Source organism: Poromitra crassiceps (genome assembly GCF_964638095.1).
Source record: "Poromitra crassiceps genome assembly, chromosome: 2".
In the NCBI taxonomy this organism is placed as follows: domain Eukaryota; kingdom Metazoa; phylum Chordata; class Actinopteri; order Beryciformes; family Melamphaidae; genus Poromitra; species Poromitra crassiceps.
The window spans coordinates 91,814,808-91,841,370 of NC_139624.1; the positions used below are offsets into that span (position 1 = coordinate 91,814,808).

General features: G+C 44.4%; 1 protein-coding gene across 1 annotated transcript in view; it reads right to left on the reverse strand.

The window, feature by feature from the left end:
* Window positions 1-564: 564 nt before the first annotated feature.
* nrn1a (neuritin 1a) overlaps window positions 565-26,563 on the reverse strand; it is a gene marked incomplete at both ends in the record, with an annotated part of 33,809 nt that continues 7,810 nt past the window's right edge. Inside the window, 2 exons of the mRNA XM_083651882.1 lie at window positions 565-796; window positions 21,321-21,465. Of these exons, the coding sequence (XP_083508008.1) occupies window positions 565-796; window positions 21,321-21,465 (377 nt within the window). The remainder of the gene's footprint in view (window positions 797-21,320; window positions 21,466-26,563) is intronic.

Genomic DNA, 26,563 nt, shown 5'->3' on the forward strand with positions numbered 1-26,563 from the left:
GCCTGGCGTTACATATATATATTTATATATATATATATTTACCTTAGGCTATATGGGTCCCTAATATATAGCCTGATACTGTGTCAGCACTAGCAGGCACCTGGTGCGGTCTATAGGCCTAGCCTACTAAACATCAATCATTCATGTTGACTTTAATACTGTGTAATTGCACGGTTGTAAGCGGGCGAGGGTCCATCAGAATGTCATCATCACTCCGACTCCACAGCATGTTTAATATTTCACGTGGTTGAACCCCGGGTCAGGCAGAGATCTGATTGGACGAGCCCCGGGTCAGGCAGAGATGTGATTGGATGACCGTTCCAGGAAGACGCAAAGCCAGTCCGCTGTGGTAAAAATCCATGTTGGGGTGGTGTGTGTGTGTGGGGGCAGGGGGATTGTGGGGTGGTGTAGTTTTCTGTCAGATGAATTCAAACGCGCCTTGAAGATTTTCTGTATCGAAGAATGGCTAGATCACTTTTTCTATTTTTTTTTTATCTGTGCCTTCTTGTTGTTGTTTTTTTACTTCTTTTGACATTTTTTTTACCCCCCCCTCCCCCCACTCCACTAAAATGCCAGCCAAGTCAGTAGGGTGGGCAGAGTGGTGAGGAGCAGTGCAAGCCCCCGGGGGGGCCCCTCCTCCCGGGGGGCCCCGTTTCCCCCACTGCACAGTTCAAACAGACTGCCTCTGAAGTCCAGCTGGCGGGACTCCTTCTTCAGCTTCTCCCACAGGTCCGCTGCCCCCTCCTGGCAGTCAGCCAGCGCTGTGGTGGCACAGGAGTGGAAGTCGTCCCAGTAACTGCCGGAGGAAACACAGCACAGAGGGTTAGAGGCGGAGCCTGCTGCATTGGCCGGGATAGAACTAAAGGTACAAGTCACCCAAACACGAAAAGTCAATCATTATCTACTACAGTAGGCTACTCACGTAGTTTTTTTACACACAAGCCTCCATACTGCTTGTCTGGTGTAATCCAAGTCTCAAAAAGCCCTGAGATGCGAAGTTGACTTGAAAAGACATCAGTTACACCCTGTTTTTAACTGAAATCTGCACTACCCATGAGTGGAAAGTCACATTTTCACTTTCCTTTCTAGCTCATGGCTACAGTGAAGACTTCAGCTAAAAACAGGGTGTGAATGATGTGTTTTCAAGTCATCTTGTCATCTCAGGGCTTCTGGAGACTTGGATTACGCCAGACGAGCAGTATGTTTTTTCATTTAAAAGTTGAACCATTCACTTCAGTTGTTTAGGACAGTGGTTCTCAACCTTTTTGAGCAGTGACCCCAAAAAACCTTTAGGCTGGGGTTCGTGGCCCCCCCCCCCACCGCTGCCCAATCAAACCAACGACTTCCCAGTGCGCACGCATTCACACAATGATTTCACTCACTCACTGAAATCTTTTTTATACAGTTTAGTTTATGGCTTTATATACAATGATCATTACAACGATTACAATCATCATCATCATCATCGGTTTAATTTAATGCCTATTTAACTTGGACTGTAAATTCATGTAAATTCACTGCCTATTTAACTCGGACTGTAAATTGATGTAAATTCTATGTAAATTCATATTTTATGCCTCCTCCACTCGTGTATATATTGTATATATTGTAGGGATGGGCAACGAATTTAGAATTTTCGAATAATCGTTTTTATTATCAAGATCGTCTTTTATTAGTGAAAGTCGAAAATATATTTTTTATTATTATTTATATATATTTTATTTTTACCCGCGCCTGTCTCTTTAAGAATGACACCATTTGTCCATGTGGTTGCCCTAGGGCCTAGGAGCTGCACACCAGAGCTCAGCAGTGCAGCACCCAGTAGCTCTAGAAACACTAGAAATGTCGTAGAAATAGTCTTAAACTGTCTATATTACAGCAACACTCAGCCACAAGGAAAAGGTTTCAAGGCTTGTTACTGAAGAAAAGCTGATATTCTGTTGACTGTTCTCTGAGCCATCTCGGCGCTACGCTAATGCTAACTTTGCTAACGGCTAACGTAGGTCTGGCTGCCTATTGACAATAAGAGTGCCAAAGTCACCCCCTCTCCCTGTCCATGGGATTTCATCCACCATTAATTTTTCCATAGACCTTGCATAAAATGCTTATAGAAATTGTTTTACTTGGTCAAGCCAAGCGATTCAACTATACTTAGAATCAGGGGAGACCATGTTTTTTTTGTTGGGTGTGCGAATTTCAACAAAAAGTTGACTTTGGCCCAGGGAATTTCGACTAGTTTTCTTTGCTAGAAATGCCCATCCCTAATATATTGCACTGCACTTACAATGTTGTGATTGTCTTTTTGTTGTTTTCCTATTTCTTTATCTGAATATTGACATGGCCGCTATGCTGCATAATGACACTAAGACAAATTCCTCATATCGTCGCTGTCGTTCCAGGACCTCGAATTTCCAAAACAGAAACTTTTCAGGAAGTAAAAAAAACCTGTTTGCTCTTAAAATACTGAACCAAACGTTGTCAAAGTTGGCACATGTCTTAATTATAGTTAGTTTCCCGCTGAATGTGTCATTACTTTATTAATATCTTACCTGGATAAGCTCAAATGATGTTGTTTATATTATCAGTCCGACTTGGAAGCACTTTCTCCCGGCCAGTCAAGCGGGGGAGAGTCGCATGCTCATGCACGAGCCCCCAAGCTCCAGGCCGCGGGGGCGCGCGCAGGAGCAACAGCATTGCCCCTCGCCTCTCATGTCCGAGGCGGGGGCTTTCGCATGGGGTGAGAAATAGTCTGACATAACGTAGCGTTAACGTTACTTTATTCTCGTCAGAAAACACTCCGATTTGCATGTTAAAACAAGTTTGCAGCCTAGGAATAACTGGAAAACATTTGATTGATATATTAACGTCAGAAGAAGCCAGGATTAGTCAAAACGATATGAGAAATACACAGCACGTCTGCCGTGTGACTTTTCCGGGTTTATTGTCCTGCGTGGGGGGGGTGGTACACATGGAGGTAGGGGACGAATTTCGAGGTTTGACTGACAGATTGAGGCCGAATGGCGTTACGAGATTTACTCACAAGCTCGTTTTAATGCTTTTCCATTGGTTGCATTTGTTAAAAACCACACAGAGACGTGAAGGGTGACCAATGGCACTGATTTATGACAAAAAGTAAAAAAGTGAAAAAAGGCACATTCGAGGTCCTGGCACAACAGCGACGATATGTAATCTTGCATACTGTGGCAATAAAAGTGATTCTGATTCTCATTCTGGTACGGGAGATTTAATCATCATGGGAGAAAAACGGTTGAGAACCACTGGTTTAGGAGAATACTGTAGATGTTTCCCTGGAAAACTCCACAAATGTTTTGTGGACTAAAATACTTCACTTGTCATTCCATCGGCATTGAGGTGAGTAGATAATGACTGCATTGTCATTTTTGGGTGAACTTCTCCTTTAACACTTCATCTATTCAGTGTTTTCAGAAGGGGGAGGTCATCCCACAATCTGGCAACACAAAAACCACAACAAGTATCATTTTTCCTGGTACAGCCTGTCTCACAGCAAATTGTGTCATACTGTAGCAATGTTGCTCCATGCTTAGTGCAAAATGTTGTAGTTTCACAACAACGCCTCTAAAATGATGAGAGCCAGGATCTTTTGATCTAGCCTGATATCAGACTCAATTGTCAACTTGTTACACTCCATTTCACTCTTCTAGTCTGAGATTACCCTCTGTTTAAGACATTTCTATGAGGGGAATCCCCAGGGCAATTCTATTTTCCCTAACCAATCACTAGAGACAGCCTCAATAGACCCTTCTCACGGGGGCCATTTTGTGCCGAAAAGGCAGGGTAAACACAGGTGCAAGCAAAACACTAATGAGGGTTTCCAACTTCCATGATTGGAATTTGGAAACCCTCATTAGTGTGTTGCTTGCATCTGTGTTTATCCTGCCTTTTCGGCACAAAATGGCCCCCGTGAAATGGGTCTATAGCAATGTCTATCTTATCTATTGCAACGCCCTCATGTACGTCCGTTTTGAAAATACGAAATAACCATCATATTCTAATAATTTAATGTCCGAATATACACAGGCCCCGTTCACTGTCGTCGTTATTATTCCTCGGCACACTTGACAACGGCATTAGTTCCACCCATTGTGCTGATTGGCTAATCATCAGGCCCCCTCAGTGCTGATTGGCTAATCGTTTGTTCAACCAACGAAAACGCTGTTGCATATTATCCGATGCCCGACCAGAAGCATTCAAAACTCAAAGAGTAACTACACCCAACCCAAAAGTTTGTTGAAACATTTTATACTGAACTAGCCTTCTCTTATTGGCTGGTCTCTGATGTCACCACCTCTTATACTCTATAGAGCAGGGGTGGGCAATTATTTTTCATGGGGGGCCACATGAGAAACCCGGATTGCTGCAGAGGGCCGAACAAATATTGTCATGCCGTAACCCAGGGATGGGCAACTTTGATGATAGAGAGGGCCACAAAAAAAATGTCCTCGCTACCAGAGGGCCAGATTTTGCTGGGGGCCAAATGGCGCCGGCGCGAAAAATTTGGGGCATTTGAAGGCAGTTTTAGAGGAATAACTCATTTTAAATTAACAGTTGTGATGTCATTATTCAGTCTTAACCACCAATATTTGATCCTTTTCTCACTCACTCCTATGTCACCACCTGCTCTCCCTGCAGGGCTTGAAATTAACTTTTTTGAGCACCTGCCAACATGGCTGCTAGATTTTTAAATTACCAGCCAATTAGAATTTCAACTAGCCAAAATGTTTTTCTTGAAATAAACCAGAATATGAGTGGGTTAATTTAAGCATACAGTAAGTATCAGTAAGTGGCCTGGGATTCTCAAAGCCTGTGTTGAGGGTCACACGAACAAAAATGCACTCTTGAAGCTAAATAAATCCAAAACCAATGAGTTAGCCTAATTATTTAAATTTTTACTTAAATGTAGAACAGTCATTTCTTACACATGAGATTACTTTCAGCCTTTTAGCCATAAAGAGTATTGAAAGATATTCCATATTCCATACTGAAATGCTATAACAGAAGTATTGGCCAGAATGACATGAACATTTGGACACTTATTCAGCGGGTATCTTGCATGTTGCGTTCAGGTGCACTGTAATTTTTTTTCTTTTTGCAATTCCAGCACGGGACACACAGGGGGCGCTCGCGGGACCATGATTATTAGCAGACCAGTTGCCCAGGTCTGCTATAGAGGGTGACATCACAGCCAGGGAAGTTTTTACCAGGCTACACTGATCACTGATCATTTTACTTCATCTCTCTCTCTCTCCTTTGCGTCTTCCTAAATTCAGTTCTTTTATAATTTTTTTTACTTCTTTGATTTCTCTGTCCTTTATTTTCTTTTTTCTCTCTGCCTGTTTCTCTCTCCCCCTGGTGTTACTCTCCTCTCCTCTTTCCATTTTTTCTTAACGTCTGTGTCCTAGTTAATGTGAGGGTGACACCAGGCTGCTCACTGATGCGTGCCGCAACCTGCCGACCCCCTCTCTCTCACACACACACACACACACACACACACACACACACACACACACACACACACACACACACACACACACACACACACACACACACACACACCATATCTAATCCAATCTGCTCTTATTGATGTTGACCTTCTGAACCGAGTCGTGTCGATGGTATATCTCAGAGCAATTAACGTGTGTCACGGTGTGTGTGTGTGTGTGTGCGTGCGTGCTTGTGTGTGCGTGTGTGTGTGCGTGTATGTGCATGCGTGCATGTGTGTGTGTGGGTGTGTGTGTGCATGCATGTGTGTGCGTGTGCACCAGGAGTCGTATTAACGCGCCCCTCCTACCGGGCCTCAAGACTGCTGTGATGGAGCTGTCTGTGTGTGTGTGTGTGTGTGTGTGTGTGTGTCTGTGTGTGTGTGTGTGTGTGGGTGTGTGTGTGTGTGTGTGTGTGTGGGGAGGGGGCTTCTTGCTGCAGCATGCCATCTGGTGCCCACCCGATTGGGGTGGGGGGGGGGATGCTAGAGGGAGGGGCGCCTCCTCCACACACACACACACACACACACACACACACACACACACGCCCTGCCACACCCGCACCCCTCAATTTGCCAAATCTAGAGGGGATTGTTGGTAGATCACACATATGATTATCTGTGTTATAATCACAGTTATTGTGTAGCTTATACTCCAAATGGGTTAGTTTATTACTTTTTAAATATTGTGTTGTTGTTGTTGTTGTTGTTGTTGTTGTTGTTAATATTGTTATTATTATAATATCTGAAAGAAGCATTATTTTAGTAAAGGCTTAATAATGTATGCATGTTAGTATTGTCAGGGGAAGCTTGTGTGGACCCGAATGCAGACACACGAGGCAGGCTTGACAGTACAACAAAAAGGCTTTACTTGAAGACTCAGGCAGGCCAAACACAATGCGTCTTCAACCAACAATTTCAGCTCCAAAATTGTAAAATGGTAACGTTCTGAGATTTGAGGGTTAGGGTTAGGCTAGGGGGAGTGGTTAGAAACGGAAAATCTCTGTAAACCACGCCCACCCCTGGAGAAACGTACGTTACCATTTTACAATTTCGGAACCGAAATTGGAACATAGCAACGTTGCTATTTTACAATTTTTTTGGAGATCGGGTTGCTTCAACAGGCAAGGAAATGAAACAGGTCAAGACTTAGCCTGGTGTGACTTAGACTAGAGAAAAACAAAAGAATAGGATTGACAAGACAAGACAAGACAAGACAAGACAAGACAAGACAAGACAAGACAAGACAAGACAAGACAAGACACGGGCTGAACTCAAATTGTCCAGAAATACCTCCTAACTCATTTCCTAAGCACTTTTCCTTGACCTCAATGTTTCCATTGTTCCAATATTTCCATCATGAGGTCAAGGAAGCATGTGAAGGAGATTTCATAAAGGCTTATAGGAAAAGACAGCCAGAGAGGATCTCGCCAAGAGGATCTCGGCTTCACCAGGCTCAATATGCAGTACGCAGATCTTCAAAGAATCTGATGAAGGTCTGCGTACTGAAAAGTTATTTTGTTTATGAAACTCTTTATTTGCAAGTGAAGACACTGTGTGGGAGTCCTCCATTTTATTTACACAGATCTAATAGGAAAAATAAATAAAAGACTATGTATGGTTTCGCTCACAGCCAAATCACCGCCAGCGTTCTTCAATTCAATGTGACAAATTGCCTGGGTCCAGACCTTTGAATCCACCCACTCCACCCAGTTGACTGCTTCTGGTCTGGCATCGTGACATGCAACAGCGCTTCGAAAAAACACTTGGTCCAATGAGCGCCGAGGGCGCACAAGCGGGACTAACGCCGTTGCCAGACCTAACAACAATGGCAGAGACAAGATAGATGCTGCTATGGAGGCTGTTTTAAATGAATTAAAAGTAACAATTACTTTGAAATCACTCTGCTTGGAAGGCTTTTATTCAAAGGGGAGATGTTTGTTGGTTCTCCCCACTGGATTAAAACCAGGTGGATACATAGTTGTTGGTTAGGGAAATGGCAGACTGAAGAAGGAAATGGAGTGAGTTGACAATTCAGTCTGATATCAGGCAAGTCACTAAGGTCCAAGTCACTGATCTGAGTTACATCTGAGTGATATTCAAGTCCTCAAGGTCATGCCCTGTTCACTGAGGTCCAAGTCGCCACGGTTTGAGTCACACAGGTCCGAGTGACCGAGGTCACGGCTCAGTTACTGGTTCATGTCCGAGTTGCCAAAGTCATGTCCCAGGCAGATGCATGTCCCAGAGTCATCAATGTTCACTAATCAAGTCGGAGTCATTGCATTTATACTGGGAGCTTGGGATTTAACGGTTGATTGACGTCACACCAGAGTTGTCATTTAAACAATCGGGAAACCAGCCAGGGTTAGCTGTAGGCATGAAGGCTAGCCATTGTTAGCAATAACAGTTGATAACAATGGATTTTGCAGTATTTTGCGCATACAAACACTGCAGCAACATGTCCACACAGATATAAGTTAGACAGTGCTGTGTGTACAGCTGATTTAATGAGACACAAAAAAGACAGAAGTAAACAGTATTTACTAAGATTTTAACTACTGTTGATGCACGGAGCAGCCATCTTGGATTTTTGAGGTCGGGGCTGGCGAGGCTCCTCTGAGTTCAGCAGAGAAAATCCAAGGACAGGTGACGTCACAGGGGGAGTTCATGACGTTTGAACCGTGAAATCCCCAGCTCCCAGTTTAAATGGAATGTTGCATGCTCAAGTCATCAGTATTCAAGTCCAAGTGTGAGTCAAACAGGTGGCATGAAGGAGTCATCAGTGTTGTGTATCAGGGTCAAACAGGTGAGAGGCAGCGTGAAGGAGTGTGAGTCATCAGTGTTGTGTATCAGGGTCAAACAGGTGAGAGGCAGCGTGAAGGAGTGTGAGTCATCAGTGTTGTGTATCAGTGTCAAATAGGTGAGAGGCAGCGTGAAGGAGTGAGTCATCAGTGTTGTGTATCAGTGTCAAACAGGTGAGAGGCAGCGTGAAGGAGTGAATCATCAGTGTTGTGTATCAGTGTCAAACAGGTGAGAGGCAGCGTGAAGGAGTGAGTCATCAGTGTTGTGTAACAGTGTCAAACAGGTGAGAGTCATCAGTGAAAACAACGCTAACTATCTAGCAAGCAAACGGCAGAAACCTACACGCTAGCTCGTTGCTACATGCTGAAAACGGCAAATTGTATTGCTGACAGGAGGGATTAGACCCCACCGGGGCTGCAATGGGTTAGCTGCTCATTGTGGCAGTAGCCAAGGCCAATAGGCCATTGGTTACACCCAAACTTGCTACGAAACAGAATTATGAAAAAACACCCCTAGAGTCTGCGAGAGCGGGGGCGGAAGATGACTCACCTATGGTTGACACGGTTATTGACTCTGGAACGGACTTGACTATGAGTAGGGAAAACATGTCAGTGGAAGCCACTAGTTCAGATGTAGATGGAAAGAAGCGTCAGGTTTGCTTGTGTGGCTGGCAGAAGGTAACAACTTTGAGGGGCCTTAGGCTGGGTTCACACCGACGATGCCTTGCCTTGCCTTGCCTTTACCCACGCTTTTTAATAGGCGTCCGTTTTAGTCAACGAGGCTGTGTACACCGGCCGCCTGAGCGTGAACCCTGCGTGTACCCACGCCTTGCCTATGCCTTGCCGATTTTATCGAATAGGCGTGAGTTCTATTTTGAAGCCGACAAGGCGCGTGCAGGCAGGCTTCTTCTGTCAAGCCATGAAAGAAAAACGCACAATATCCGTCGGAAATGGCAAAATCAACTGAATTTCAAAATAAAATTCAGTTACTACAACATGTTGAGCAGAGACAGAGAGATTGACGGGTGGCTATCACGTGGGGCTTTCTCCCCGTCGGCAAACAAATCTTCATGAGAGAGAATAGCGACCGAAGAAGCAATGTTGTTGTGTGCCAGGCTGCCAGCACATATTCTTGCAAGATCACCTCTCTAAAATGTCCGACTATAGTCAGACCTGGTTATACATATCCAGCATCAATAGAACATTAAATATATCCGATTTATTTTACCTAGAGGCTACCCATGACAATTCTGGACAACACGTGAAAAAATACAGTCGGGAGAGAGGAGAGGCGCTTGTGACTCGGCTCCAGGTTCGGCGTGCAAAAGGCGTGCGGTGTGATCGCAAAAGCGTGTAACAGGTTCACGCTCGGCGTAGGCGTGGGTTGAGGCAAGGCAAGGCATAGATTGTCTGTGTGAACTAAGCCTTAGAATCCATCAAGGCAGGAAGAGGTGCTTGGTAGAGGGAACACAGGGACCCCGCATTGATAATTATTTCTTAAGAAGTTTATCAAGTCAGTCGGGTGAAGTCCAGCGACAGGAAGTAACCCACAGCTCGCAGGACATCAGCACCCCTGATGTTGAGGCAGGTCCTAGCACCGAGGAAAGCAGAGAGGCCAGCCAGCCAAAAAGGGAGAAGATTAGCGGTCAGAAGCCTAGAGTTAAGTGGCCAGGTGCAGCGGAAAGTAGGAAGTGGGAAGATATCAATAGTGATTTGGTTAGGATGTTAGAGAAGCTTAAAGGAACTGCTGAGAGTAAGTTGGAGAAAATGGGAGATTGTATTTATGATTATGGTAAGGAAAGGTTTGGCGTCTTTGAGAAAAGGAAGAAACTAGAGGGTGAGGTAGTTAAATCTAGGCGCCAACAAGAGATAGATAGACTTATCCAGGAGAGAAGACAGCTTAAGAGGCAGTGGAGGAAAGCTACAGAGGTTGAGAAGGAAGGCATTGATTGCTTGCAGTCAGATGTGAGGGATCGGTTGGCAGTTTTAAGAAGAGCAGAGAGCATTAGGAAAAATAGGAAAAAGAAAGAGCGAGCTAGAATAGCATTCTATAAGGATCCATTTAGATTTGTGAAGTCATTGTTTAGTAAGGAAAAGAATGGTAGCCTTATGGTACCTAAGCAGAAGCTTGAGGAATATTTGGAGGAGGTTCACAAAGATAGGGAAAGGTTTAGAGAGATGACAGTCCCAGCTGATATTCCACCTATTGGTGAAATAGAGAGCCAGTGTGATGATAGCCCACCAAGGTGGAAAGAAGTTCAAGAAGTAGTGAGACGTGCAAGGGCCTCTTCAGCCCCGGGTCCTAATGGAGTCCCCTACCGGCTGTATAAGAGTGCTCCAGATGTGTTGCAGTTTCTATGGAAGCTGATGAAGGTAGTCTGGAAGAAGCAGGTTATTCCTAAGGCATGGCGTAGAGCAGGGGGAATCTTCATTCCTAAAGAAAGGGACTCGTTAGAGATAAGTCAGTTTAGACCTATCAGTCTACTTAATGTTGAAGGGAAGGTTTTCTTTAGTGTTGTGGCACAGAGGCTGTCTAGTTATCTAGAAAAGAATAGGCTAATAGATACTTCGGTGCAAAAGGCTGGAATTCCCGGCTTCTCCGGGTGCTTAGAGCACACCAGCATGATCTGGCACCAAATCCAGTCAGATAGGCGTGAGAAGAGAGACCTGCATGTAGTATTCTTGGACCTGGCTAATGCTTTCGGGTCAGTGCCGCATAGTCTGTTATGGGAGGCCTTTGATTTCTTTAGAGTGCCAGGTAGTATAAAGAGCTTAGTTAAAGCCTACTTCTTAGATATTCAACTCTGCTTTACCACAGCAGAGTACACTACAGCTTGGCAGCAGCTGGAGATAGGCATTATGGCAGGGTGTACAATTTCCCCATTAGCTTTTACCATGGCAATGGAGATCATTATTAGGGCTTCAAAATGGGTAGTGGGTAGGGGTGTCACGATACACTCAGTTCACGATACGATACGTATCACGATACTGGGTTCACGATAACGATACGATACGATACGATTTTAACAATATTTTTTTAAACTTGAATAATGACAATATATGACTGGAAAAGTAGTATTTTATTTGAAATGCACAAATATTAAACATGCTGTTGTGGGAAATTGTTATTACAATAACAACTAGAAAAACCATGAGATTGGAGATAAGGCTTATCTTGAAATAGAATGAGTTACACCGTCACTTAGATTTACTTTGAACTAAAAGGTTTCTCAGCAGTATAAATTCTCATTATGCATCTTCAGTTTTTCTTCAAACTCAAACAACAAGACTTTTCTTAGTCTATTTTTTATGCATCTTCAGTTTTTCCTGTCAAGTAAACAGTTTTGCCAGAAACTCAATTGAATGGTTTCTCTCCTGTATAACTTCTCATGTGTCTCTTCAGAGACTTGTTCAACTGAACTACTTTCCACACATTGAACTTCAACAAACAAAGACGTTTCTTTGTCTATTTTTGGAATTTTTTTTTTTTTTTTTTTTTTTTTTTTTTTCACGATATGAGATTTCATCTCAACGATACATATCGTGACGTTTTACTATCGCGAAATTTCGTGGGACGATATATTGTGACACCCCTAGTAGTGGGTGGAGAAAGGCTGCAGGGAGGGCTGCGGCTCCCTCCAATTAGGGCATACATGGATGACATGACGACTATGACGTCAACCGCTCCATGTACTAGCAGATTGTTGGATAAGTTAAATAGTAATCTGCAGTGGGCTAGAATGAAAGTGAAGCCAAGTAAGTCCAGGAGTATTTCAATCATTAAAGGGAGGGTAGTGGGTAAGAAGTTTGTTATAAATGATGAGGTGGTGCCTACAGTGTTAGAGAAACCAGTCAAGAGTTTGGGAAGATGGTATGATGCAAGTCTCAGTGATAAGGGACAGTTTGAGGAGGTGAGGCAGGAAATGATTCAAGGTATTTCAAGTATAGACAAGTCAGGGCTCCCAGGAAAGTTAAAGTTGTGGTGTTTGCAGTTTGGATTGTTGCCTCGGTTGATGTGGCCACTGACAGTGTATGAGGTTCCCCTTTCAAAGGTAGAAAAGCTAGAAAGGATGATTAACTCATTCATTAGAAAATGGCTCGGAGTCCCACGCTGCCTAAGCAGTGTAGCCTTATATGGGAAAGGCATATTGGAATTGCCATTATCTAGCCTGACAGAGGAGTTCAAGTGTGCTAAGGTTAGACTGGAAATGACTCTGACTCAGTCAAAGGATCCAGTGGTTAGGAGTGTAGCGCCCACAGTTAAAACAGGGAGGAAGTGGAACCCAAAGGAGGCAGTACAGCAAGCACAGTCAGCTCTTAGACACAGGGATATCATAGGTCAGGTGCAGCATGGGCGTGGAGGCTTAGGGTTGTGCATAGGGAAACCTGTGTGGAACAAGGCATCAGTAATAGAAAAGAGGAAGATGGTAGTTGAAGAAGTACATAGGCAAGAGGAGGCAGTAAGATGTACTAAGGCAGTGTCGCAGGCAAAGCAAGGACAGTGGGTGAACTGGGAGAGTGTAGAGAAGAGAAAGTTGAAGTGGAGAGAGTTGTGGAGCATGGAGTCCAGCAGAATTAGATTTATTCTAGGGGCTACTTATGATGTGCTGCCATCTCCCCAGAACTTAAATCAGTGGTTGGGCGAGGATGGTGCCTGCCCGTTGTGTTCTAGTGTATGTACATTGAGGCATATACTGTCAGGGTGTAAGGTCAGTCTCTCCCAGGGGCGATACACCTGGCGTCACAACCAGGTGTTGAAATGTTTGGCAGCTGCAGTTGAAGAAAAGCGGCTAGAAGTAAATTCTCTAGTTGCTAGCAAAGAGAATAGACAGATCAAATTTGTACGTGAGGGAGAAACGATTAGACCAATTAAGGTCAGGCACAAGTTAGGGCAGCTAAGTGTAGGTGGAGCCTGGGAAATGAGGGTTGACTTGAATGAACAGCTAGTCATCCCAGCATATATAGTTAGCACCCGGCTACGTCCGGACTTGTTACTGTGGTCTGAGGTAGAGAAGAGAGTTTATTTTATCGAACTCACAGTCCCGTGGGAAGATCGAGTTGAGGAGGCTTATGAGCGCAAGAAAGCTAGGTATGCTGAAATGGCAGCAGAGGCAGAGCAGCGAGGTTGGAGGGCTCGAGTGCGGCCTGTAGAGGTGGGCTGCCGTGGTTTTGTGGCAAAGTCCGTTATTGCCTTACTAACTGAGTTGGGCATTCGGGGACGAAGCCTGAAACTTGCGGTTAGCAACATGTCTCAGGCAGCAGAACAAGCAAGTGAATGGCTGTGGATAAGGAGGAAACATGCTAGCTGGGGAGCTCGCTAAGGTCAGATTGATTGTTTGTTGTTGGTCATGATTAACGGTCTGCATCAACAGGGCTGAATCATTGACAGTGGTGGTGTAGTTAGGGATTGTTTGTTGTTGGTCATGATTAACGGTCCGCATCAACAGGGCTGAATCATTGACGGTGGTGGTGTAGTTAGGGATTGTTTGTTGGTCATGATTAACGGTCCGCATCAACAGGGCTGAATCATTGACAGTGGTGGTGTAGTTAGGGATTGTTTGTTGGTGGTCATGATTAACGGTCCGCATCAACAGGGCTGAATCATTGACAGTGGTGGTGTAGTCAGGAATGTCATACCGAATCGACCTGGATAGCTAGGCTTAGATAGTGAGGTAATATGCAGTTGTGCGGTGGTAGCATGGAGGGGGGTGTTTCCAGGACGCTGGATTACACCGTTAAGCCTTCTTGAGGTGTCGTGGGCCTAACTTAACGAAACGTCGGTGAAGGAAGGTGCCCACTTGAAAACCCCAATGACATGCTTCATACTGCTGTTGGCTAGGGTAGGTAACTGGTGATTTGTGTCTTGTTTATTAGTTTGTTAGCCTGTTAGCTTGTTTTATTCTGGATTGGGCTTCTAAATGTGTTTTTCCTCGGATTTTGGCACAAGGGATAGTAACATCTTGTCCTGTGTATTAATTAATAAAAAATGTTGGAAACTATTTTCCAAGGGCACTGCCGCTAAGCGCCGCCCATCACAATCCCACTATGGAGACCTGCGGCGCCAGACTAGTGTCAAACAGGTGAGAAGCGGCGTGAAGGAGTGTGAGTCATCAGTGTTGTCTATCAGTGTCAAACAGGTGAGACGCGGCGTGAAGGAGTGTGAGTCATCAGTGTTGTCTATCAGTGTCAAACAGGTGAGAGGCAGCGTGAAGGAGTGAGTCATCAGTGTTGTGTATCAGTGTCAAACAGGTGAGAGGCAGCGTGAAGGAGTGTGAGTCATCAGTGTTGTGTATCAGTGTCAAACAGGTGAGAGGCAGCGTGAAGGAGTGAGTCATCAGTGTTGTGTATCAGTGTCAAACAGGTGAGAGGCAGCGTGAAGGAGTGAGTCATCAGTGTTGTGTATCAGTGACAAACAGGTGAGAAGCGGCGTGAAGGAGTGTGAGTCATCAGTGTTGTGTATCAGTGTCAAACAGGTGAGAGGCAGCGTGGAGGAGTGTGAGTCATCAGTGTTGTGTATCAGTGTCAAACAGGTGAGAGGCAGCGTGAAGGAGTGTGAGTCATCAGTGTTGTGTATCAGTGTCAAACAGGTGAGAGGCAGCGTGAAGGAGTGAGTCATCAGTGTTGTGTATCAGTGTCAAACAGGTGAGAGGCGGCGTGAAGGAGTGAGTCATCAGTGTTGTGTATCAGTGTCAACAGGTGAGAAGTGGCGTGGAGGAGTGTGAGTCATCAGTGTTGTGTATCAGTGTCAAACAGGTGAGAGGCAGCGTGAAGGAGTGTGAGTCATCAGTGTTGTGTATCAGTGTCAAACAGGTGAGAGGCAGCGTGGAGGAGTGTGAGTCATCAGTGTTGTGTATCAGTGTCAAACAGGTGAGAGGCAGCGTGAAGGAGTGAGTCATCAGTGTTGTGTATCAGTGTCAACAGGTGAGAAGTGGCGTGAAGGAGTGTGAGTCATCAGTGTCAAACAGGTGAGAAGCGGCGTGAAGGAGTGTGAGTCATCAGTGTCAAACAGGTGAGAAGCGGCGTGAAGGAGTGTGAGTCATCAGTGACAAACAGGTGAGAAGCGGCGTGAAGGAGTGTGAGTCATCAGTGACAAACAGGTGAGAAGCGGCATGAAGGAGTGTGAGTCATCAGTGTCAAACAGGTGAGAAGCGGCGTGAAGGAGTGAGTCATCAGTGTTGTGTATCAGTGTCAAACAGGTGAGAGGCAGCGTGAAGGAGTGAGTCATCAGTGTTGTGTATCAGTGTCAAACAGGTGAGAGGCAGCGTGAAGGAGTGAGTCATCAGTGTTGTGTATCAGTGTCAAACAGGTGAGAGGCAGCGTGAATGAGTGTGAGTCATCAGTGTTGTGTATCAGTGTCAAACAGGTGAGAGGCAGCGTGAATGAGTGTGAGTCATCAGTGTTGTGTATCAGTGTCAAACAGGTGAGAGGCAGCGTGAAGGAGTGAGTCATCAGTGTTGTGTATCAGTGTCAAACAGGTGAGAAGCGGCGTGAAGGAGTGTGAGTCATCAGTGTCAAACAGGTGAGAAGCGGCGTGAAGGAGTGTGAGTCATCAGTGACAAACAGGTGAGAAGCGGCGTGAAGGAGTGTGAGTCATCAGTGACAAACAGGTGAGAAGCGGCGTGAAGGAGTGTGAGTCATCAGTGACAAACAGGTGAGAAGCGGCATGAAGGAGTGTGAGTCATCAGTGTCAAACAGGTGAGAAGCGGCGTGAAGGAGTGTGAGTCATCAGTGTCAAACAGGTGAGAAGCGGCGTGAAGGAGTGAGTCATCAGTGTTGTGTATCAGTGTCAAACAGGTGAGAGGCAGCGTGAAGGAGTGTGAGTCATCAGTGTTGTGTATCAGTGTCAAACAGGTGAGAGGCAGCGTGAAGGAGTGAGTCATCAGTGTTGTGTATTAGTGTCAAACAGGTGAGAGGCAGCGTGAAGGAGTGAGTCATCAGTGTTGTGTATCAGTGTCAAACAGGTGAGAGGCAGCGTGAAGGAGTGAGTCATCAGTGTTGTGTATCAGTGTCAAACAGGTGAGAGGCGGCGTGAAGGAGTGAGTCATCAGTGTTGTGTATCAGTGTCAAACAGGTGAGAGGCAGCGTGAATGAGTGTGAGTCATCAGTGTTGTGTATCAGTGTCAAACAGGTGAGAGGCAGCGTGAAGGAGTGTGAGTCATCAGTGTTGTGTATCAGTGTCAAACAGGTGAGAGGCGGCGTGAAGGAGTGAGTCATCAGTGTTGTGTATCAGTGTCAAACAGGTGAGAGGCAGCGTGAAGGAGTGAGTCATCAGTGTTGTGTATCAGTGTCAAACAGGTGAGAGGCAGCGTGAAGGAGTGTGAGTCATCAGTGTTGTGTATCAGTGTCAAACAGGTGAGAGGCAGCGTGAAGGAGTGAGTCATCAGTGTTGTGTATCAGTGTCAAACAGGTGAGAAGCGGCGTGAAGGAGTGAGTCATCAGTGTTGTGTATCAGTGACAAACAGGTGAGAGGCAGCGTGAAGGAGTGTGAGTCATCAGTGTTGTGTATCAGTGTCAAACAGGTGAGAGGCAGCGTGAAGGAGTGAGTCATCAGTGTTGTGTATCAGTGTCAAACAGGTGAGAAGCGGCGTGAAGGAGTGAGTCATCAGTGTTGTGTATCAGTGTCAAACAGGTGAGAGGCAGCGTGAAGGAGTGAGTCATCAGTGTTGTGTATCAGTGTCAAACAGGTGAGAGGCAGCGTGAAGGAGTGAGTCATCAGTGTTGTGTATCAGTGTCAAACAGGTGAGAGGCAGCGTGAAGGAGTGTGAGTCATCAGTGTTGTGTATTAGTGTCGAACAGGTGAGAGGCGGCGAAACACACTTTTCTTTGGTCTTTTTCTTCTTGTTTCTCTCTCTCTTCAAGTCTCCCTTTAGGTTTGTACAAATCAATCCAACTTTATTCTCCCCTATTCACGAGTTTCATGGCGAGACAGTGGGTGCCATGACACCCTCCCTCCCTGTTTCCAGCTGCCGGTTGCCTGTTTCCGCCCAGGACCGTTTATAGCGAAAGAGACTGAAAATAATCATAATAATTGTTGTGGCTTTGAACCTACCTGTGTCTTGTAATGGAGCCCCCCAGCATAATAATTTCACACGTGTGCATAATTGTACAACGGAGTGACAATATCTTGAATCTTGAAAGAGAGACCGCTAAAGCTCCGTTCAATGACCAAATATAAGAGTTCCGGTTTGGACGTTTAACCTTCAAAATAAAAGTGGCTGCTATGCAACCACATACTATTTTTAGCAATTTCGGCTAAAATAAGCCTATACCAGTACCAGTACCAGTGAATTGACATTCACCTCGTTTTTGTAAAATATCGCCGCTATGCAACCACACGATGCTACTATTTTTAGCCATTTCAGATAAAATAAGCCAAACGTTCCCAGTCTTTGACAGCAAAGCACCACCTCCTTGCTAGTGAAAAAAATGTAAACAGGAAGTCGACAACCGGCTACTGCTGAGAATCATGGGAAACGTAAGTCCAGGAAAAAGGTGAATAGAGCAGTGGTTCTCAACATGGGGTCCGGGGACAACCAGGGGTCCCTTATGCCGTTCCAGGAGCTAGGTCCCCAGCAAATTGGTGAAGTGTTAAACTTCAGCATTATTTCATTTAAAAGAAGATAACACTATTAGAAAATGTAGAAGAATGATGATTTTGATGATAGTGTCTCTCTTATCTCTCTACCTACAATAAAGAGAGTCAGGGAATTCCGGACAAAATCATATCTAACAATAAAACTCAGATTTGGACCCGAGAAACAAAAACTGAGCAAATGGGGGTCCACGGCCCTAGAGGACATTCTCCTTGCAGCCACTTGCGTAAGAATGAGCAGAAACACACAGAGACATAACTACAGGGAAGTACATAAAAGATGGCGTGAGACACGAGAAGAATGTAGTTGAAGAGCCTGGCCTGGCCTCCAACGCTAAAACAAACAGCACTAACAGACTCCTGAGCGGCCTATAAAAGACACATTAACCCGAGTTGACCAGGTTAACGGTGGCGGCGGGGGAGGGGGTTAAATCTTCAAAATTATCTTCAAAATGACCTCATCCACTGGAGGAGTCACCTTTACAAGGAATCTCCCTCCAGCCGATGGACGTGGAACTCTTTTAAACCCCCAACTCACTGAGAAACTTTTATCACATCGCAAAGAGGGAAATTAATTGAGAAAACTTGTTGGACAATGGACATAGGCTATTCACCTTCACCTATCCCATAACCCGGAGGGTCGTTGGCACCACAGACGATCTGTCAATAAGCTCTCTCCATCTCTCTCTGTGCTTGGCACGAGTGAGTCCACTCTATTACGCATGGAGAGAATTACAGCATATTGCATGCCTCGCACAAACAGCGATCGCGAGACGGGAATCTGATTGGTTTTGATTGACATAACGCCCAGGCATTGCCTGGCCACACCTGTGAATAATTCTGGTACTTAATACTGCCCAAATCCCGTTTACGCTGGCATTTTGGGGGCGCAGATGATTTGGCATGGCTCTCATTTGCGTCTACGGCAGGTGAAGTGAACGTATAAATCATTACAATATGCTCCCGTGAGGTGGGGATGTGTTTAGCTGCTGCCGGGCAGGGGTGCAAAACTGGGCATAACACCTGGACACTGGTGCAAGGCAGACTGCTATCTTCCCTGCCTTAAGGCATAGGCAAACAGGTGTGCAAGCGCAAATAGGGGATATCGCCTGTACCAAGACAAGGCCCTACATGTCTTAATAAAAAAACAATGAAATAAATGAAGATGCTGTAGCCCGCATGCACCCCCAATGCCTGAGCACTTTGCTTGCTGAGATCGATGGTGATATGATGGATGAATTGACAGGCGGAAAGTTTAAATTCAAAAAGTTCATTTTGATGGCTCTTTGGACAAAGCTTCCCATGGGGACACAATGACCAATGCTACAGGTGACAAAAGATACATCAATTAAATTGACAGCTAAAGATTGCTGGCCCCAGAATCCCAACATGTATCCTTTCCAATCCATCCTTATACACAATAGTACAATATTGCTTGCTTGCATTACAGAGCCCAGGAGGGGCTCAGGAGTGGCCTCTGGCAGAAAAGAAGTATGTTGTGGCCACCATTTACTGTAACAAGATACAATTCGTTCCTATGATCTGGTCAAATTAACCCTCATTTTGGTTCCCTCGATTTCCCTTTATTTCCTCTTTACATGCTCTTTCACAAATTGTCAAAATGTGCCCTGTAAATAGTCACCTGCTGCTCTGGATATATAATCTGTAAATAGTCACCTGCTGCTCTGGATATATAATCTGTAAATAGTCACCTGCTGCTCTGGATATATAATCTGTAAATAGTCATCCGCTGCTCTGGATATATAATCTGTAAATAGTCACCTGCTTCTCTGGATATATAATCTGTAAATAGTCATCCGCTGCTCTGGATATATAATCTGTAAATAGTCACCTGCTTCTCTGGATATATAATCTGTAAATAGTCACCTGCTGCTCTGGATATATAATCTGTAAATAGTCATCCGCTGCTCTGGATATATAATCTGTAAATAGTCATCCGCTGCTCTGGATATATAATCTGTAAATAGTCACCTGCTTCTCTGGATATATAATCTGTAAATAGTCATCTGCTGCTCTGGATATATAATCTGTAAATAGTCACCTGCTGCTCTGGATATATAATCTGTAAATAGTCATCTGCTGCTCTGGATATATAATCTGTAAATAGTCACCTGCTGCTCTGGATATATAATCTGTAAATAGTCACCTGCTGCTCTGGATATATAATCTGTAAATAGTCATCCGCTGCTCTGGATATATAATCTGTAAATAGTCATCCGCTGCTCTGGATATATAATCTGTAAATAGTCACCTGCTTCTCTGGATATATAATCTGTAAATAGTCACCTGCTGCTCTGGATATATAATCTGTAAATAGTCACCTGCTGCTCTGGATATATAATCTGTAAATAGTCACCTGCTGCTCTGGATATATAATCTGTAAATAGTCACCTGCTGCTCTGGATATATAATCCATGTGCTCCTTACAGCTCTGGATATATAGTCCGTGCACTCTTCATAGCTTCTAAAGATTGGTGATTGTGTTTAAATGTGGCTGTGTTGTCCTGGCTGTGTTGCAGACACCTGATTGTGTTTACATGGCCTGAATGTTAAGTGGCTATAAATATGTTGACATATTTGGTGGATATGCCTATTCAGTGTAAACAGACAATGGATATTAACATCCCAAATCCTTACAAGCCTATCTGTAATACCAAGCCTACCAAAGGTGTTTTTCAACAAAACTTCTGTTTTCCTCTCTCTCTCTCTCTCTCTCTCTCTCTTCTCTCTAATATTTCTGTGGAATCACCAGAATTTCTTTGAAATTGATGGAAAACATGTTATATTGCTTCTGTCGTTGTCTTTTGCAGGCTGTGACTGCTAGGGCCTATAGCCTATTGGTCTATGGCCGTATATAGCTTCTTTTCCTAAGCTCCAGCATCTTTTTTCAGTTGTTTCCAATGAGGAGAGATCATATGCGGGCGCATACGGACGTCTAGAGAAAGTGCGCTGCGCGCAGCGTCTGTTTTTTATCTTAACTTTTCAGAGAGACGTTGGTGTCGGGTGCTCCTTTTCAGGCAACTAATCATATGGAGAAACTATTACAACAGAGACAGAAAGGCTCAATTGTGGGAGCAGATTGGCCAGACACTTAATAATTCTGGTGAGTGTTGTGCTTTTATCACAGAGCGTGTGTTGCTAGCTTGTTATTAGTTGTTAGCTATCAAGCTAGCTTCCTAACGTTATTTTCAATCTGCTTGATTGCATATTGTGCGCTGGGATCAGCGCTCCCCAGTGTACTTCCAGCATTTAGCTGTCAGAAAAAGAAGCTATATGGACACACGGCCTAAGACTCCTGTGTGTGTGTGTGTGTGTGTGTGTGTGTGTGTGTACGTACGTACGTACGTACGTGCGTGTGTGCACACGCACATGTGTGTGTGCCACCTACGTGCAGATCTTGTTGAGGTTGTCCCTGTCGTCCAGCTCCTGGGGGTAGTTGGCCATGTTCTCCCCCAGCTCCAACAGACAGTCTGAGAAGCCTTTAAACACCGAGTCACATTGTGCACTGACCAGCACAGTCTGCAACACAGAGACTGGGGGGGGGGGTTCAAGGAAAGAGGGGCGGAAGGGAGGAAAGGAAGTAAGGAGAGAAGGAGGGATAGAAGGAGACAGAGAGAGAGAAAATCACTTTAACCTTTCCAGCTTGTCACTGCGACAGTGTAGGATATCACCGCTCTGTCAGGCACCTTGTGCGTGGGATGTAATGCACACGGTACCCTCGTGCGTATTATGGAACGCACACGGACGCACCATGGTCGGGGTCAAGTTGGAGGAGCTATTGGGACTCTGGGGACTGTGGGCCTGGGGTCTTTGGAGACCCCAACCAAGTGGCTAGCAGTGCCTAAACCTAACCCGCACAATGTTTTTAATTCATACTTCGGTGCAAGGTTTCAGTTGTCTCCAACAGCGAGCCAGCTCTTCCCACCCCTCTCCTTGCAGGAACAGCATCTCTCTCCTCGGCTTCACTCCTCAGAGGAACGGTTTGTTAACTTCTGCAGGTAATATGTTCACCTTCCTCTGAGTCCAAATCACTGTCAAAACATCTTGCCCGAGTCCTAAATGCTACTGTCCTCGTATCTGTAACTCCCTGCATTGGATTTGACAGACAACAGCTTGCTCCTCTTTCATTCTACATTCTCCAGGTATGCGACACCAAATTAAAGTGTGAAGAGACACTTTTTTCTGTCTCTTCTGACATCATATCTGTCAAGAGACAAAGCATACATTGGGCTGAAGAGACCCTTCCCCAATGTCTAAACCAAAGCCCCCTCACCTCACTGTGCCTCACACCCAACCCCCAGGTGTAACTTGACCTTTGCCTGACCCCAACAGCTGCACAGTGCTTGTTTAATGGTGTGTCCGTGGCCGTATCATACTTGTGCACAAGGGTACCGTGTGCGTTGTGCCCTGGCCTCTGATTGACTATTATCTTGCTCCTTCAACTGGTAGATTATCTTTTCTCATTGGATGGAAAAAACATTACGACCCCCCCTCCAAATACCTCTGTTTAACATGATCCATTTCAGAGTCGCTTGACGGTTTAAATATCCTTCTGGGAGAGATTCCTTCCTTCATTCTCCTGATTTCACAGCAGTATTGCTAGTGTTTCTCCACATTAAGACTAGCCTACATTTCCCATCAGCCCTTTTGTTGCAGCTCCAACATGGACTCACCAGAGACAATTCAATAGACACACTCCAAGCTCCGCCAGTAGTAAGAGATGGTACTCCTAAATGGGCATGGTGTGATCGGCTGTGTCAATGGTATGAAACTTCATTGACTGACCAGTCTCCAAAGGGGGCGTGGCAGTGGCAAAATAGATATGGGAAGTGACTGGAAGTTGAACTGTCTCTATTTTGAGAAGTTTCTGGACGCACTTAAGCCTATTTCACAGTTCCTACAGTATATAGCTCACTGGGATATCCTTTCAGGCACTGGTAGTGATTTTCAATATTCAGACATGCAGCTACATTCTTGACCTGCATATTGTTGATCCAGCATGTGGTGCTCTCCCCGTCCAGACCCAAACTAACTGATCTGGACAGACAGCTGCATATCAACTTCACCCTCTGCACAGACTGAGAAGAGCGCCCTTATTTCACTAGCTATCTGTCCAGTTCTCAGACATTTCTGAAAAAAGGAGCTTTACAAAGAAAATAACTTGTATTGCTTAAAGCTCCAACATCTAACTTTGTGCTGACCAGCAACAGCAGCAACCTCTGCTGCCCTGTTTATGTTCAGATATCAGCCTTATTTTGCTGTTTCTGCTTAATACTCTCTGCTTAGCTTACCTTTCTGCAGCTTTTATAAGTGATTCACCGTAAGAAAAGGAATAGCTCCAAATATCCCCAAATGTTGTTGTCTCGACTTGTTTTAGTGAAAGAAGTGGCTAATCGCACTGCTAATCAAGCAAGCAAGTGATAAACATGTTTCACTACTTCACAATAAAAGTGTCACATTAGTTTGTCAGCAGAAAACATTTAATTTGAAGGAGCTGTAGCAAGAAATGAAGTTAAAAGTTCCAGGCAACTTGACATGCTCTGAGCCGAAATTGTAACATGGTAACGTATGTTTCTACAGGGGTGGGTGTAGTTTGGGCGTGGTTTACGGAGAATTTCTGTTTCTAACCCCTCCCCCTCCCCTAACCCTAACCCTAAGATCTCAGAACGTTACCATTTTACAATTTTCGAGCCGAAATTGTAACATAGCAACGTTGGTCCAAAACGTTGCTATTTTACCATTTTCTGTGAGACTGTGTTGGCTCTGGGACAGAGCCTCAAAGTTACAGGGCGCAGAGATGGGAATGATAGAGGCTCCATTCTCTCTATTAGAATTCAGTGCATCAAAATGATTTAAAAGTTGATTTTTATTTTATTTATTAAACTCTTCATTAATAGAGCTTTAACATGTCATATTAGTTATTGATTACAGATAAGCGTCTGTGTCCTTTTCTTGACAGTTGACATCATGTTATAGTGCATCTACTGCAATTACTTTCCATTTCAACACTGAGCTCAAACTAAAACATTCTGTTGAGAAAAAAAAGTACATGAGTCTGCTCAGGGAAACATCACAGCGTGCCGTCAACTTTCAACTCAGAACAAAATCTATCCACCTTATTTTTGAATGCCCCACTGTACAAATAATTGTGGGTACAAGTTCCGGTTTAACGTGACTTATTGTTGCAGCTTGCCATTTCCTTTGTTATATTCTTTGGCTGCAGACCCGAATTATAAACCGGAAACTGGAGTATGTTATAAAAGTTATAAATATAGTCACGTTATAAACAACTAACCAACGCTGGGGGTCCGTATGGAAACAGTGCTACTCGAAATGGTTAAAAGTTAAATCAATTTGGTCATTTAGTGGTGTTTTACTGCCATGTAACATCGCTAGCTAGCCGCTGACATTAGCCACAGTAGGCTGCGCACTGCGCTCTTAAAGGGATATTTATCGACGAGATTTTTGCATAGCTGGACCTGATTAGTGACTTGCTCCGTTCGCCCAGACAGGTGTCAAGCTGTCAGCAAGGCTGGGAGGATTACACCGGAAGAAAAACACATAGGCATCATGGCCGCTATAAATAAGGTGGATAGGCCTACAAGCTGACTGTAACCAGATCCCTTAAAAGCCCGAGAGAGAGAGAGACAGAAAGAGGGAGAGAGAGTGTACGAAGAGGGAGGGGGGGGGAAGTGAGAGGTAGGAAGAGAGAGACTCTAGCCCCAGCAATGTTGTTTACTTTTTAAAAACTGCGACAGTTCACATGACATGACACGACATTTAGGCTATAGCTACATCAAACTCTCGCGCTAGGCTACTGCTCTCACTCAGAATATAGGCTAAGCGATGTCATGTAGGCTATAGACCAAATCAGCGGGGATGTTTACATTTACTTCCGGTTACCCCTGGGTCCACACATTATAATGGCGGTGAACGGCACAAACTGACGTGTTGAAGACAAAAACAGACAAAGAAGACAAAAATGGTTTGTTCGTGTTGTGTTGTTGTTTAATATCATTCATAACAACACTTTCACTAACGTTAGTGGAGACCAGACTAGCTAATTTACCTGTTGGACCAGACCAGACCAGAGTAGACTTGAAGCTAAATTAAATTAACGTGGCGTCAGTAGCTCTGTCTGTAACAAGTCTGCAAAAAAACAGCGAGTTTGACAGTTGTAAACAAACGTTATTAGCTAGCTAACACTACATAAAACAAACACAGAAGAAAGGCTAGATACGTCGGACAAGCATGTTTACCAACCGTTTGAACATTTAAATTGAAAGTAGTCGGCCGAAAACAACGAGAGGGTTTGACAGCATTGGTAACACTTTACAATACTGTAACACAAAAAATGGGTAGTTATTGAGGAACTAGTCAGGAACTAACCATTAGTTCATGAATAGTTAATGATTAGTTCCTGAATAGTTAATAGGTAGTTCCTTAATGGTAGTTACTTAGTAACTGACCATTAGTTACCATGTTAACGAAACCAGTAAGTAATGATTACTTCCTTAATTTTTTTTATATATTTTATTTTTTATTTCGCTAGTTCATGAGTAGTTATCGGGTATAATGGTAGTTCCTTAAAGATCCTTAATGGTAGTTACTTAAGAACTGACCATTAGTTACCATGTTAACAAACCAGTAAGTAATGATTACTTCCTTAATTTTTTTCTGCTAGTTCATGAGTAGTTAATGGGTAGTTACTTAAGAACAGACCATTAGTTACCATAGTTGTTACTAGGGAATTAATCATTAGTTCATGATTACTTTACCATTAGTTACCATGTCTGTGCCCCCTCAAGTAAAGCAGGGCTACATACTTAGTTGTTACTAGGAAATGCATCATTACTTCATGATTATCTTACCATCACCCTACCCTATAACAAATAGATAGCTCATTTGGTAGAGACTAATAATCTTGCGTTCTTGGGGCCAAGGGTTCAAACCTCACCTGGAACAACTCTTGTATTTATTTGTTATAGGGTAGGGTGATGGTAACTAATGGTAAGATAATCATGAAGTATTGATGCATTCCCTAGTAACAACTAAGTATGAAGCCCTGCTTTACTTGAGGGGGCACAAACATGGTAACTAATCATGAACTAATGATGAATTCCCTAGTAACAACTAAAGCCGTTTTCCCACATGCGTACCGGAAAATTACCTGTAAGTCAATATCGGACATTTCCCTTCACACCTCTCCTCTGGCATGTGGGAATCTATCAGCGAAATTGCCTGTATGTGGGGGGGGGGGGGGGGGGGCGGCACTGCAGAGCGGGTGGGGAGTGACGTGTCGGCAAAACTCTGAATGGTGAAATAAGTTTGCTTGTTTATCCGTTCACCTGCATCGCGTTGAAGCACTTTTTACAGACTGGCTTCATTTGATGTGTCCGGGCTTGCCTTGGCTGTCGGCAACGTAAGCAAAATACTTCCACTTTCGCTTCGTGCATTTGCTTAGTCCCTGTCGGGCTGTGACTTAAGGAGGAGGACGGACTGTGGCCAGAGAGCGAGCAGAGAGGAGAGGGGAAAATCAGCACAGCACACCCACACATGAAGCTGACATAGGCTACTGCTCTTATTATCACAAGATCATTTCGCCAGTTTGCTTTAATGTGCGCGAATGAT